Below are 16861 nucleotides of genomic sequence, written 5' to 3'. Positions count from 1 at the left end.
ATATCTGACAAACATTCAGATTTGTTTGAAAGAGTATAAAGATATTGCATTTATCAGTCATCACCAGTTACAGTTACAGTTAAATTGCTTTCTGTTGATAAGATCTGGGAAACTGTAAAAACTGCACAAAGATTATACTCTGATAGAAAACAACGGATAACTCTTCCCTGCTTCAGTTGCTATTTTGAAGGAGTTTGCTTTGAACTCTAACTGTACAAACAGTATACATTTTCATAACCCCATTGACTGTGTGATATGGATATATTTTATTTGAAGTAGGATGCATGAACGTTTACCAGCTGTAAAAAACGTAGGTACAAAATACTTTATGATATTGCGTCATCTGGATAAATATAAACACAAGCAAAATTAATTTAGGCTGTTTGAGTAAAAATCTAAACTGAGTTACTTTAATTGTAATTTACCATTACCTGCAATAGTGTGTAGTAAACACATAAAATGCATCCTTTTGTCAGAACATTATTAGACAGAATAATAAACTAAAGATTATGAAAACTAAAGATCGCAGAATCTTTAGTTTTTATATGAATCGAAGGACCATATGGCAATACAGAAGCTGTATTCTCGGACGTTTCAGCCAGTCAGAAAATGTTTAATAAATTGTGCCAAATTGTGCCTATGTGGCATTGCGGTTCATAAAATAGCAGGGTATTTTTATAAGCTGGGTTGTAGTTAAAATCATTTCGATTATGCTTGTTTTATAGTGACAAAAAATAACTAAAAAATAAGCAATGTTCTTTGACAGCAGACAAATTTGAGTGTTTGTTTGTAGCCATGCAGAGATGGGAACAGATGCTCAGAGAATCTGCTTTGCAGGGGTATCGAGTTTTGTGCAGTTATTTTAGAAGTGACGCTTGCTCCAATCGCTCATGTTGGTTGTGTTAATTTAAAAAAGTGTGATTAGCAAAGTGGAAAGATGAGTATCACGCAGAGAGATGTTTGGTGGACACTGGTGGGGACAAAATGTTCAGTTTTTCACGAGTCAGGGTCTTGGTCTTGAGTAAGCTGTGACCTGCTTATGTTAATGGAATCCTGTGCTGTTCTACACATTAATAATGTACTCAGTCTTCCCAGGTCACCTGGCTGCTCCCTTTTCTTATGTCCATTGTGTAATTTATTCAACTGAGCTTTGCCTCTAAGCAGGTTGTTTTAATTGCATCAATTACCAGACACCTCTGTTTCCTTTGTCATGTTAGGCTGATCTTAAATAGGTGCAAAACATGGAGCCTACTGTCACTGTAATCATATCTGAGCTGACTTGGTGCAGAGCAGACTAGTATAACAAAAGTAAAAAAAAAATATTTTTTTCCCTATTCAGATTTTGGCATATGTACCATACACATTTCATTTGGTGTACTCTTACAATGTTTTATCTTGACTCAATTTTAAAATTTCCATTTTCATGAAATTGATCAAATTATGCGTTTTTATTGTGCATGTGGTGTTTGTTGTGTATGTTGCTTAGAGCCAATTCCAATGGAGCAGGATGCGCTAACTAGAATTCAGACTATTAAAACTTCACTCCAGAGAGTGTTTTAATCAGATAGTTTTGTAAGGTTGAAATCCTCTGTTTTATGGGTTTTTTTTTTTTTTTTTTTACTTTTAATTCATGCCAATAAGCCACTATGGAGTAAAATATCCCTAAAATGTTCTAAATGTCTTTTCTTAATGCTAACAGGAGCTAAGCTAAACCCAGCTAAATGCTAAAGTATTGAAAACATAGCTATTTTTTGCTGATGTAGTCAACCTCAGCAATCCTTGTTGCTCATAAACAATATTGGTATTTACAGTATTTGTGACTAAGATTTTTAAAACTGCAAAATATTACATCCTGAGTGTTAATTTTGCTACTCCAAAATAATAAATTAATCAGTGTGGTAATTTAAAGAATATGAATAAAATTTTAAAGGCTATTGGTTTCACCCTCCCGTACATAATAATACACAATTGGCTATTAGTTTTTGCCTGGAGGGAATCTTTCTACAATAGTGACTGCTAGGCAATACAGATTTCACATTTCAGCACCAAGGAGAGTTCCTGTCAGTGGGAGCGACAGCTATTTTTGAGCCAGTGTATGTTTGTAATCCTGAACGTGCAGGCACCAAGCCCAAATCATCCCACAATGCTTTGCATGGTTTGAAAAAAATGTATATCTCAGCTTGAACTGAAACAGTGTTAGTCTGAGTGCAATTTACACATAACGAACAGAGGAGTGAATAATTGCATGAAGGTAATTGTCAAAGGTGTTCACATTTAATACCAATCAGGGCTAATCAAGGCAAAAAAGGAACACTTAGTCAAACATGTAGATGTGATTGCCTATCAAAGTGAAGAAAATATCTGCAGCTAATCACAGTAAACAAAGAATTACTTATTATTTATTCATATATAAATATGTAATTGCCCTCCTCCAAAAGCAAGGAGAGGATGTTTGACTTTGTGCATGTGGCTCACACAAGTTCACTCTTTGAATTAAACAGAAGGCAGAGTTCATCAAAAATATATTGCATAGCAAAATAAAAACAATAACAATAGCTGTGTACGAGGCCAAAGCTTGATCTAGTATTTCTTATTATACAGCTTACAGCATATACCAGCTAATCAAAATTAAGTTTACTATTTGTGGATTATTTTCATTACTTTATGAGGCTCTTTCCACAACATCTGTAATATCCTACAAAATAAGGCATAATGCATAATGGGCATATGAATGGTATTCTGTTTTCTATTTCTTTGTCATTCTATAAAAGCTTTTTTCTTTTTCTTTTTTGAGGGGTGGTAAATGTAGAATTTGATTCCACCACCCTCCACCCGGCATCCTCCACTCCTCTTTGTTTGTCCAGGGACAGCTTGATAATTTTTGTCCTTTTTTTTTTTTTTTTTTTTCCTTTTCACATTCCTGCATGTTGACACAATCACACTTGGAGGCAAACAACAATGGGTTCCTACTGTGGTTGCACATTGTCTTTACTCAGCATCATTCCAACCATTTTTTGATGGTACTCAAATTCAATTCTTGAAATTTTTTTCACTCAATTCTATTTCTCTTCTGGCATATCTTTATTGATTGTTTTAATGCTATGTTAATTATGAAAATGGAAGTAAATATTTCCATATTTAAACAATCTTTGGATTTTGCTATGTAAAAATTATGGTCTTTAACTTTTCTCAAAAAATGTTAAACTTTACCATTTATGTACAGACATATACATGACATAAGCTAAAACACCATCCTTTTGTAGAACTAATGTACCCAAAATCACTTCCTCTTTAAAACCCAAAAGTTTAAAGAAGATGATTTTTAAATCAATTGTATATCTTAAGTCAGTGATTTTGTGTGGCCCTTGACCACAACTCAAGAATGGGATAAATTGTATTTAGGTAATTTAGTTTATTGGGTACAAATAAAAAGAAAATGCTACAATATTAATAAAATAATAATCATAATCAAAATGTTGTGCTCCTTCAAGCTATGATGACTTATCTTGTCATTGTGGCTTCCTTAACCAAAATCGTCAGAAGTCCCTGTCTTAAGTGCTTGGCTTTGATGACCTGGTCCAAAGATGCATCATTTCTTTTCTTCACTCTTCAAATATATTTCCTGTAGATTGCTGCTTTTTTTTATCCTTAACTAGTTTTTATTATAAATATAGACACCATGGGAAGGATATTATTCTCACCTAAATTTATTCCGGAGAGTTTTGCCTTATGAACTTGTTGTATGCTTGTGAGATTTGTAAGGGTTGTGGGAAAATCTTTCTTCCCAGACAGACCTAAGTTAAGCTTCTGTGGCCAGGGAGTATTTCTTAGAACAATCATCTTACACTGGCATGGACAAGTGATGTGGGGAGGTGGCAGTGGTGGGAAGTCACGAAGTACAAGTACTTCGTTACTGTACTTAAGTACATGTTTTGTGTATCTGTACTTAAGTAGATTTAATAATGGGTACTTTCTACTTTTGCTCCACTACATTAGTGGTAGTGAAGTAGTGAAGTACTTTCTACTTCACTACATTTCTACAAAACTGTTGCGTTACTCGTAACATCCAAGTCGCGTTGCGCTTTTTTTCCGTTAAAACGTGAAGTTCAGGGACTTAAGGTGGCGCCGTAAAATCCAAGCAATAACGTGACTTACGTGTCTGTTGTCACCCATCGCCTCTCCCTTTACTCGCACACGGTGCTCCAAGACATGCGCAGTGGTTTCCTCTGAGTGGAGAAGATGTCTGTCTGATCGTCATTAATATAATAGCGCTGCATAAATCATAAGATATGGCGACATGYAAAATMAGCAGCGCTTCGCTTTCACAGACGGTGGGGACTTCGTCCACCTTTTAGCGTCACTTGGAAGGAAAGCTTAAAGAAAGGTAAGCTCTGTGGACGTGATGCTAGCTAAGCTAGCTGTACAGAGACACATATGTTGCATCTGTGATGACAAAAAAGTTGTCACACTCATAACTGAGGTGTCGCATTTATGGGCAATGCTGTGACCAAAGTCTGCAATATAGTGATATGATATTCAGGAACAATCCGATTCTTCTGGAAGGATCTTTACTGATTAAATTTATTTCGTATGTAATATCTAGGTGTTTCATGGGAATGTGGATCTTTCAGATCAATTTGAGAAGCAATTTTGATAGGTAAAACATAATTTTTTTGTGTCACGTAGCGCGGGGTGCTGGTCTTGACTTGGTCTTGGTTAGGTGGTCTTGACTACAACTCTGCTACGTGGCTCCTCGGTTGCATGTCCTCCCTCACCACCTTCTTTCCATTCCCTTTCTGTTGGATTTCTTTAAAAATAAATGCCACTAGTGGCAAAAAAAGTGAAGTTCATGCTATGTTACGACAGGAGACGAGATGTTTCCAACCCTGAAATTATAATGCATAGAATCACATATCTAAGTCTAAACYAYGTTACAGAGTAAAAACACAATAAAAACATGCTTTTTGTTGTTGTTCTACAAATTGCTTTGTTTGTGTTTAATCAGCCAACAAGCTTAACTTGTAAGGGTTTGTTTATTGTTTTGGTTGAAGCTTGGTTGTTACAGGACAGCAACAGCAGGTGATTGTTTTTAATACACTGAAATTATGTTCTTAGATTCACTTTAACTTTTCCAAATGGTTTTTCAAGCATGCAGTCACAGACAGTTAGGATACAAAACATATTGTGCTTCAGGTTAAAAAAAATGCAAATTAATACAACAAAATCATGATTTGTTTTTTCATGTTTATTATTTTAAGCCAAAGTTATCATAATAGATCCAATTAGTTACTCTCAAATGCCATTTTATTGTATTCCCAACCATGGAGATKAACCCCAAAATAACTGCTTGAGTATTAACATTGTATTAATTTCTGCAGCCTTTTGGAATTATCTCGGATGTAACCTTGCCCTCTAAATATAATGCTACAGTCTCTTTTGTCTGTCTGAAAATTGATAAACCTTTGTAAATGGCAAAAACAAAATATTGTCTCACTTTGTCTTTTTTCTGCATGTAGTGATTCTGGTCAGGCATAATACAGTGAGTCAAGACTAACAAAATAGWGACAGAGGTTGTGGCAGCTTTAGCATTTTACAAATTTAGAAATGAATGCGCAGTGTCCTTTAAGTTTTCTCAACTGCAAATCCGAGTTTCTATCTGGCACACTGGGTTTCAGGAGGATGAAGGTGAAGTGCCACTAACACTCACATCTGCATTTGTCCCGTTCTTGTGCATTACTGTCACAGCTGACCTGYCCCCTTAAATCACTGGGTCATCTTCTCCCTTTGCTCCTCACTTTGCTCTGCTTTCTCTCAGTCCTATTCCCCTTTTGACTCTCCTTCCACTCCTAGTTCTCCTGGTGTCCCCTCTGCCGGCACGCGTGAGCTCGTTCTCTATTCTGGCCGCGCAGCACACCTGCACTGCGGCTGTCAGTCACTGGGCAGCGGAGAGAAATGGAAACTGCTCTCAGTTTAGCATGTTTGATGCTGTGTGTGCATGAAGTACTACCTAAAGAATCAACATAAGTGAAAAGCATGAAGCTTTTCACACCTGGTCTCTCCCTCTTTCTTTGGCAAATTGCACATGCTATGTTTAAGAATGAGTAACTAACACCTCAGTGAGAAAATTCAACTTTTTCAACATGTCGGATATGTCTTTGCTTTGTTCCCATTTTGCATATGTCCCTCTCCTTCTCGCTATATGCATTTTTTAAATAGTKTGGACAAAGCACTACTTGGTATGGCAGGAAAAGAATTTCTGATTTCGTTCACTTATCCACTCAATTACCTCCTAATAATGCTTAAGAGTGAAATTGGCTTTCTCGTGTGTGTCTGTCCCTGTATCCACCTTTTTCACACACACACTCTTCCTCCTTTTCTTTTCRTCTCCTTCTAATAACAGCAGAATTGGTGTAGAATTCACAGGTAGCTGGGAAAAGGCTATTTCTTTTGATAGCTACTCAATGCTTTCAAAAAGACAGCACAACTTCGATCAGGGAAACTACTTCTAGTTATGAGAGCTTGATAAATCTAGACAATTCAAGCTTTTCTGAATCGCTAGACATTGAGTTCTTTCTAATTTTGAGGTTGTAATGCTAGTCTCCCTTTAGACTTACAGTAGAATCTTATTTTAGGTCAGCAGAAATGGGGGGAAAAAAMTGGACAAAGACAATACAATGAGTTCCAAGCTAAAAAAAAAAACGGACTAAGCAGGTGACTAAGACAGCTAAATGTCAAAGTGAACACCTGTATTTGGTAGAATCTCTGTTCTTACAATGTTGAGTGACTGCCCTGGAGGTGATAGACACCTCTGGTGTTCCTGCCAATTCCGTTCTGGGTTCCAGTCAGGTAATGAGCCATGTGCCCACTCAACCTGGCTGCTTTGATGTCTGACAGTAGTTTCTATGTTGCACAGAAGGAAGTGATTCACCCWTAGTTGGATATCATTGCTCTTTTTTGGGGGGTCCTTCWTGATCAGACTGTTTGCCYGKGATACATAGCTTTTTGTGAGTCCCATCATWTAGCAGTTGATTAATTTGTGCTGCTAGTCATTCATGGAGAGCAGTCAGGAATCTATGCTGTCTTGAATCTTTGTCATTATAATGTGTAGTGACTCTTGTTCTGGGTGATTGCTGTGGTCAACTCTTGCAGCCCCTTTCCATAAAAAAATATTTTATTATCTGACATCTCCTGTCCCCCACTCAAATTTCTGGAATATCACCAAAAGGAATGTTGARAAAGAAACAAAACATCTATAATTTAACTTTGAAAAGTTCACTTCAGGTCACTTGTTAATTTCTCCCAAACTCTTTAATGGGGTTTTCTTCATATTGATCTTAAGCCATCTCTGTTATTTGTGGACCATTGCTGAAAATACGTATTTTATTCCTGAAACTCAACTTTCCATTAATATTTTTATGTGAACAGGAAGCTTCATTAATTTATATGGTTTTTTTTGTGGCTTACTCTCCTTTCAGTGAGAAAATGCCAACAGATCTTGGCAGCTATAGGCCAGTAATACAGAGTTTGCTTCTGAAGTCCATATGTAAATGCAGGCCATAACATAGAAATTAAATAACACTAATGCTCTAAAAGTTAATTTCTTAAATAAAAAAAAATAAAATTCTAATGATATTCTCTTGTATTTAGATACATCTATATGTGTCTCCATTTCCAGTCTGACTTGTTTGGGTCTTTTTTCAATTTTATTATTGTGTAGCTTGAGCCAGCAGTCTCTAAAACAGCTCCCATATTAGACCTGAGCTTTTATATGCGTTTCTTTTTCTCCACCTTTGTTTGGACCCACAATAGAGCGAAGGGTTTTTTGGACAATCTCGCGTTTCATTTTTCTCTCAGCTGCACTTGTGTTCAGAGGGCCACAAGAACAGCTACATTGTTTATACCAGGGATCAGCTGTTAGCTTTGTGTGCCGCTGTGCCGTTTCCCCACAAGCCTTCGATGTTACCCACGAGCTGAAGATAGAGACATGGGACCCATGCTGACTCTGGGTGTTTCAGCAGGGGAAGAAGGTTCAGGCCTGTTATTCCGTTCGTCATGGGAAATGTGAAACAAGCTGGTTGATCTAGTGGCGCTTACCTGTCATCAGAGGAACTGCTGGGAAATCATCTAGATTCTGACTGAAACGTGGTAAACCATGCTCATCACAGAGAGACTCTTAACTATGKATGTTTTCATTTCTTTGGGTCAACAGAATGACAGAGAGGAGCTTTTGCTGTGTTTGTGTAAGATAGATGGGGAAACTCTGGACACTTGGCTACCAAGGATACATTGGTAAGGGGACTATGCTAGTAGTCGTTAGGATGAAGCAATGAATGGGGATTAGTTAAGCCAGAAATTGATTTCATACCATAAACCAAACTCCATGTCCATGTGTTATGAAAGATGGGGGATGATATGAATCAGTTCTTCAAATRGTTTAATAAAAAAACTACCCATCCTCCAGACCAGCCATCCGTGCCTTTTCAGTATCTGTCTGCTTTATCTTTCACACCTTTCAGCTCTTACTCACCCACCACTCTCTCTGCTTCAAACGCTACATCTCCAAAACACAGCCCCACTCCACAACCGCTCCCTCTCAGCTCTACGTATGAGGTACAAGCTGTAAAGATCAAGGTGTGAGAAGCTGCAGGTCCAGATGGAAAATGCGTAGTGTCCTGAGGTGCTGTACAGACCAACTTTGTGGCATTATGGAACACAAGTTTAATATGAGCCTGGAGCTATGAAAGACCTTCTTTGTGGTATCACAGCAAAAGCATCCACCAGTTTGCCTGCCAGTCTGACAATGGAGCGTATGATGCCTCTCCTCCACTGAAAATYGGGTACATTTTCCTAAAGAGTGAAACATAATCTGTGTCAGTGGAGACTAAACTGCCTCACTGGTGTCCCAAAGTACGAGGGTGCAGAGGGTGATTTTAGGTACACCCTCACCGCAAACCAACATGTGTTCAACATGTTGAACCAACATGTGTTCAACATGTTGGTTTGCGGAGTGGGTCCTTGCAGAGTTCTACTGCCAATACTACAGACTCACCATCTTCAGATGATTATGCCATAGTTCATAGTGAGGATGATTTGCAGTGCAGAGTGGACACAGGACTATGTGGACTGGTACCAGCAGAACCACCTCCAGATCAATGTAGTGAAAATCAAGGAGCTATGGTGACTCACTATTCTGACACTGTTGAGCATCCAGGGAACTSACATAATGATAATAGTCTTATAAGAACTTGGGTGTCAATGTGCCATAGGATGCCCYCTAAATCTAGCGCAGATAGTGRGAGTAAGGGAAACTAGCAAAAATAACGTCCTTCTTGGACATTGTCACTCGCCCCATGCATTACACTATTGCAGAACGAGTGACCTGTTGAATTTTAAATGCACAAAGGGGCATCATAATGGTCCTTTCAACCAGCAGTTGTAAGACTCTACAACCATCACTGCTCCCAAGGCACACAGTTATGTCAACATCTTTYCTGTTATTTGTGAAAGTAATATGCATAGATAAAAAAGTAAAGTTTGTAGATATTTTTATTTTCTTACTCACTTTTCTTGGAATCAACRTATGCTGACATTCATAACTGTGTGTTCCAGGTTTTCTCCCAGAAGATTTGTAAAGTCAGGGTTTTGGAGCACTAGGGCAGTCATCCWGTGCCCTACTATGTTTTGGAGTTAGAAAAATGTTTAAAGTTGGCAGGAAATGTGAAAATATCAAGAGTTTAATGTCTTATTTGGAGACATTAACARCACCTAAACACTAACTATAATTTTCCTGCCATTTTGCTACCGATATAATTACATTTTCTTGCTGAGGGCCAATGGATAGTTAGACTTCAGAGTGGAGCTGTGAAGATCACCCTTCACCTGCTCTCTGCTGCTGTAGTTTGAGTTGTAAGTCATTGTTTGACACCTTGTTCAGATTCAGATATGAATAWCCTGCTGTTTTTCTATAGCTCATTTGTCTTCACTGTATCATTTCTTTTGTAGTTGCAAAGCAAAACCATATTATCATCCCTTTTTTAAAATAAATGTATTTGTTTACCACATATTTCACATCTAAATTACCTTACAGTGACTGAGGCAAAATTCAAATAGTTTGACTAATGTAGGATTTTGGTATGCTAAAAGGCCCTGAGCAAACAAATTTAAAGTTATGCAAAAACAAAGGACTATTTTWAAAAAAAATTAACAATGGTAAATGGCTGTGAATACAAATTTAAATTAGCAGCTGTRTATGACAYAATATGAATTTCTTCATTAAATTTAAAACTTTTATCAAATAAAATCAATGACTTTATTAGATCAAGATTTATCAAGGTGGTGTGTATTCAATCTTTTAAACAATGTGTTCTGAGTATCAAATTCTCACTGCCTACAAGCTTGAAAGGTACCTTAATCAAAATATGGTAAATGGGATACATGAACATGTCACCTACACCCTTATCTGAGTTTTTCGTTGCATGTTTTAAAGCATTATATAATGTTTGTTCTTCTCCTAAAACACTCAATTGTCCATCTTTCATATAATTGCAATCTGTATCATTTGAATMAWTTTTAATTTTGGACAACTCACTAATTATTTGAGCATGCATAGCAGGGATGTTTTGATTCATTCTCAAGGACATGTTGACATTGAGTTGAAAAAAGATTGGAACCCTAYGTGTTTTATTAGGATTCAGTCTCCTCCACTCTGGCTTCGACCTCTTGTGAGATTTGGAAAATGCAGTTATTTTTAATCCAGAAAATGTGTAATAGATACCAATAGTGACCCAGTTTCACAGTAAATGTTTATTTATTCATGTATCATATCACAGGACAATCAACTCATTCACTTCCAATTATGTTTTCAGTGTTTATGCTCTTGTCTTTTGTTTAAACTCTGTGAAAGTCTCTGTAAGGTTAAAAGTAACTTTTGCTTAAGAAAATCCCAATTCAAAGGATTTGAGCAAAATKACTTTCTAGGTATAACAATCACATTTAATTGTAAATGTATGTAAATGTGCTTTGGCRAGGTTTATTTCAAAGACTTCATTAGTTGTGGAGTCTCTATCATTTTGAAATTCTTTAGTTCTGCTTTTGTTCTTTCTTTCACACATCTGAGCTCTGGTCTCCAACTGTGCCAAAGCTTGATTTGGCTCCAAAAGGCTGTAACTGATCAGAGCCTGCCACTGGTTGTGCCAGCAAAGCCCACACATTAGTGGCTTTCTTTTTTTTCCTTTTTTGAGTGCTTGTGCCCACCTATAAGCAATTTACTGTGACCAGGCTATGCGATCATCAGAGCACGCTTTGAATATTTATGTGGAGGCTGAAAGCCCAGCGCGCCTGTACACTGAGGTGAATGACTGTAGTTCTTCAAGGATAAAGCTGCTCTGACATAAAATCTTACTGTATTAAACTTAAGTTTCTATGAAATGAAACAGTCTTCTCTACTCAAGTCTTCTTTTCTCTGATCTGTTGTCTTTGGATTTAATTTATTAAAGTCGCATCAAAATCTAATTCTGTACTTTTCTGGTTTTGGTAAAGGTAAACCTTGGAATAAAGTATACATAAAACTCAACATAAGTTGACCCATTGTAACTCTAGTTGTATATTGATCTATTTGTGCATGCATCTCGGTCTGAGTCTGTTTGTCTGTGCATGTGTGTTTTTCCTTTAGGTCTGGCCGTCCAGTTAGTTTCATGGTGGTCTTCAACACCCCCAACCCTCTTAGTAAGATCTCCTGGGTCAACCGACTGCACTTGGCCAAGATTGCACTAAGTAAGCACACATGACATACTTRCAGACTCACACACACATCCACACCAACACACTCACTAAGAAGATCACTGTGTCATTTCTTCTTAAATAGGATGATGCAATGCAATGAAAGCACCGACAGTGAGGGTGCAAATGCTTGGATACATTATCACTGTTTTCTTCACACCATGTTAGTGAAGTGCACAACTGCTGTTGCAATTTATGTAATCAGGGATAAAATAAAAACCTTACTAACTAGGTCACTGAAAGGTTATGTACTKAGGAAAACTAAAAAATAGGTAAGATTATTAATTATTTATTTTYCAAAGCTCCATGTGGAATTTTTTWAATAAAAAAAACAAAAAACGTACTTATTATGAAGCCAAATTCCACTAAAGAACAAAAGGATTTAAAGTTGCTGAAAAAGTTGTACTGTTAGAAGTTCTTGCACTTCTACATTTCTCTGCGTTCGCTGGTGAGCCTTGTTTTGAAATTCCTTTCTGAACATTTTGCTATGGAGACCTGTCAGCGGTCAACTTTCACCACTGGCAAAATAACAACAAGCAAATCCCCAGACCTGTCTCAGCAGGGAGCACAAGACCTGTTTCATTTTTCATCTCTTCCTAACCTCTGTCCTCTAACCCTTACCTCGCTGAAACAAGTCTGACCATGCAGTTCACAACGTGCTCATCAGGAGTTCATTAATGTTTACTATGATCCAGCTGTTGCAAACAGATGGTACAGGTAGTACAGGTATTATAGACAGCACTACATTTATGTATGTTTGTCTTTTGCTGCATGCATATTTAATGTGCTTTGCACCTCTGTCCCTTCTTCACATATGTCCTATGTCAACTGCGCTTTAGCATATGTTAGCAATGCATATTTAAATTCTCTCAAACTTATTTCTGCTCATTTGATTCTCTTGTTCAGCAATGAATAAATTAACCATGCAGCTGAGGTTCTCAGTTTTAAAGAGCTTCTGCTTGTTGTGAGTGGCTATATGAAAGCATTATTGCATGAAAGAACAGCTAATCATCTTAGACTAATTATATGCATACTTTCTTTTTAGGATTTAATACCAAACAGGTTACTTGAATTATTAGCAGGTTGTGTACATTGAATTTGGATGTAGCWTTGCTGCTAAAAACATAAAACAGTTTCTATGCAAGTCTATTGAAAGATGTATTTATWCTGAATATCTACTTTTTGTATGTAGTTTATAGAGTCAATCCTTTGATTTTTTTCCCCTTTTACCTGACTGTGTTTACTTTCTTGACTCTGATTCAGTTGGTAGTAGGAGCAGAGTTGGGTAGTGAGTTCTTCGATCTGAATAAGTTGTTTTTTTGTGTAATGATGATATTAGTTTTGAMATTTTTTTTTCAATCTCTAAAGTATCACAATTTAAGCATAGCTTTATATTTGTATCTGTTTGATTACATTGTGTTCTCAAATGATTTGTTTGAATGAAATCAGATGTTATGATCAAACATTTACTCACAACTTGAATATCTTTTTAGTCTGACTTCTACATGAATAATACATTGGAGAAATGCTGCTCTTGAGTACAATTGTTGGACAAGCTAGTAATCTCTGAATAAAATATACAATAAAGCAGCGTACAATCTAATTTAATCTGATTTAACTGTGTCTTTTCTAGTTAATTTATTTGAAACATTTTTTTAAAGGAAGTAACATGCTACATTCATAAACAAAGTGCTTTCCAGTCTTCTCAATGACTGGGATAASAGGTCAACCAAAAATCTAAAAGGTGTTGTGCTTAGCAGAGAGTTTCCCGGCGGTTTGTTTTAAGACTATTTGAAAGGTCTATGTAACAATAAATATATAACACGCGCACCAGATTCCTTGACTGTACTGCAGGCCCACCTGTCACAGTTTGGRGTATAGAGGTGTATGGGGCATGTGGTGTATCTGTAGACACTCCAATTGCGCTTGACAGAGTGACATCAAAGGCGTCAGTTGAGGAGCAGAGGAGGCTGGGGCTGCAGTGAAGCGCAGCATCGCCAGCCTTTCCCTGTTCCTCACACCTTTATCAGCAACACAGCAGGCGTACTGATGAGGAAAGCTGCATAGTTACTGCATGCAGCTTCCCCCCATTTGGCAGCTGTGTGGACACTAGTGATATTCAAGGCAAGATACAGCAAATTATCCTTATCTATCTCTAATAAGAAACATATGTGTTCTATCAATATTTTTTTGGGTAGACCATAAAAGGTAAATACAAATTTGCATGGAAAGAAATAAAAATATGATGTTAAATTTGCCTTTCAACTCAGTGAGTCTGAATTAATTCAGTAAGCAAAGTTTATTTGGTGTTCACTTCAGCAGAGAATAACAAACATGGATCAAATTGTATTTCTTTATTGAATTTTTTGGTTGTAGAAAACACACTGGCAGTCAGCACATTGGATACAATGCTAATAAAATGCAAATGCAGCTCTTTTCTATCATATTTATTCACTTTGTTTTAAGCGGCTGTCTGCATTTGTCATGAAATCCTATTACTTGTGTTCTTCCAGTGCTTGTTTTAGACCAGTGGTTTCCCAACATGGCCCTCGGTGCATTTGAGAGTTTTCTGATAATTTTTGCTACCATTTTTTTTATTGCATGTGTGTGTTTTCCCTGCGACAGACTGGCGACCTGTCCAGGGTGAACCCCGCCTCTCGCCCGGAACATTAGCTGGAGATGGGCACCAGCAACCCTCCCGACCCCATTAAGGGACAAGGGTGTAAAGAAAATGGATGGATGGATGTGTTTTCYATTGACACATATGAGGTTGACACATTTAGCCAGAGCAAGTGAATCCTRTCCTCTACTACAACAACAATAAATACAAGATTTCATTAAAAATGCATTAGCATAGTAGAGTGAAATGCACCAACATCGTAGAGTTATGGCAAGGAAATCACAGAGCCTGGAATGGAATCCATCTTTTCTCTCAGTGATTGACAGCATGTCTCTAAATTTGTGCCAATACTTTAAATGATTGTTCTCTTTATGTCTGAGAGTTTAGCTAAATTCATGTTTCCATGTCAGAATAACATTATTTATTTATAAAGAACTGCATTTTGAATATTTTTTGTTTTGCATGACTCATGAGACTTGGGTTGTTCTACTTCTCAGATGCTGGGCACATTACTGCAAACTCTCTCGTCTTTTTTTTTTTTTCGAAAAGTAGAAGTTACTTGCATATCATTGGTATGCAGCCATGTCACTGAAAATAAAAACTTTTCAGTGCCAAGTAATTCTTTATATCGATTGTATAAAAACATTACACGTTAAATTCKGTAATATTCAAGTGTCCATTGAATATCRTATAGATTGCCCGCCTGCTTAAATGGGAATAAACATTATTTATATATTTATTCAAAGTTAAAAGTAATTATTATGCAGAATTATGTAAGACACAGGTTACTGGAATTATTTACCAACATTTCCTGAGCATAAATCAGGCAGCAGAAAACAGTTTTGTCTTTGTGTAAGGAAGGGTTCAAATATTTAGATGAAATTACCTAATTGTACAAAGTCCTTTCTTTAAAATGTTTGCACATATTATTGTGTTTTAAGATATCCAATCAGTTCCGTCATGAATTTGTACTTGATAAGAATGACCTTTGGCAAAGGCGAGTTCTGTTGGAGTCAAAACCCAACAATTTCTCACCAACAGACTGAAGCACTAATTTTCAATTGTGTCATGAAGGTTTGGTGCTGGAAGCTGATCATCTCAACTGTATAATTCCCTTCTGAGGTTATTTTCTCCCTCATAGGTATTAGAACTTAAACCTACATTTTAAATTCTTAAAACATAATTTTCTTTAGGCTTAAGAGAACACWTAACAATGTTTATATATTTGAGTCTCAAATAAACTCTTGCTGACATTGATTTTAAATACATTCTAGTTCTAAGAATTACACATAAATGTTCTGATTCCTTTGATATGTCAGAGACGTATCGATAAAAAGCTTAGAAAAATAATTATTTTGATTGTYGACGGATTATGAGTGTGATTGGTTTATGAACATGAACATAAATTACTTTGCTTAATATTGTATAGTTTGTATGAACAATTAATTCCCAGCTTTTGATCAGTTCACTTAAAGTATCATAGATATGACTTGCAAAGTCAGTTTTATTATGTAACTAATGCATGACAGATACCAAATAAACTGCATTATTCTTGTTTGGAAAAAAATTGTGAGAAAACAAATTTAATGTAGTAGAAAATTCAGAATGAGTAGGCCTTAATCACACAGTTGTTTATGAATGAACCTCCATTTTGGCCCTTTGAGGAACTACTGCGTTATCCATCACTTAGATAAAAACAAATCTAATAGAAGCGAGTGGCAAGATGGGTTTCATTGACTCTCTTGGGAATCGATATCACCACCAACCTGGTCAGGATGACAATTACATGTTAATTGTTTTACACCAACACTTTGCCTTCCCAATYCACCAAAGGTAATTACAATGAAGGAGTTGTTGATTTAATTTCACGGATGGTGTAGCGTCACAGGGGCTCCCTCGTCGTTGCAGTCATAGGCAGGTCTGTCCTCTATTCAAAGGGAGACCTACAGTTGAWTCAGCATTTTAAACTCACTGAACCATGGTGTTGTTTAGTCTGAAATGGCTGTCTTGCTCTGGAATGTCCCTGAATATTGGACAACACAAGCGGCAAATGTTATCATGCATGATTTAGTGAGTAATTAAATATCGCGAAACTCATTTTCTCCCGACCCATCTCCACACTAGTGTTTATCCTGTTACCTCCAATTAGAGGGAACATAGCCTACATCGCTCATTGGAAGAGTTCTCTCTACCACATCTGTGAATATCGTTAGCTTTTAATGGCATTTATGCGTTCTGTATTATTAGTTAGGCCTGTAACAGGCCTTGTTAGTGGATGGGGGATTTACGCAATGTGGTATAGAAGCCAAGGCTAATGTTATGCTTCTCCCGTAAACAACATGTGTCACTTTATGAAGGCCTGCACAGTAGTTATAAAGCCTTGAAATAGAAAGTGAGAATTACCCCATAGTGCTTCCTTGCCAGGACCCACTGGGCCTATTAGAAACCTGGTGTGCTACTGCA

The 16861-nt window shown here is 36.9% G+C and overlaps 1 protein-coding gene across 1 annotated transcript in view; it reads left to right on the top strand.

The window, feature by feature from the left end:
* arhgef10la (Rho guanine nucleotide exchange factor (GEF) 10-like a) overlaps positions 1 to 16861 on the top strand; it is a 131819-nt gene that overhangs the window by 61788 nt on the left and 53170 nt on the right. Inside the window, exon 19 of the mRNA XM_017304635.1 lies at positions 11672 to 11772. Coding sequence (XP_017160124.1) covers positions 11672 to 11772 — 101 coding nt within the window. The remainder of the gene's footprint in view (positions 1 to 11671; positions 11773 to 16861) is intronic.

Source organism: Poecilia reticulata, linkage group LG5, assembly GCF_000633615.1.
Source record: "Poecilia reticulata strain Guanapo linkage group LG5, Guppy_female_1.0+MT, whole genome shotgun sequence".
Taxonomy (NCBI): Eukaryota; Metazoa; Chordata; class Actinopteri; order Cyprinodontiformes; family Poeciliidae; genus Poecilia; species Poecilia reticulata.
Note: the sequence above shows the minus strand (reverse complement) of the source record. Positions and strands in the feature narration are given on the sequence as shown.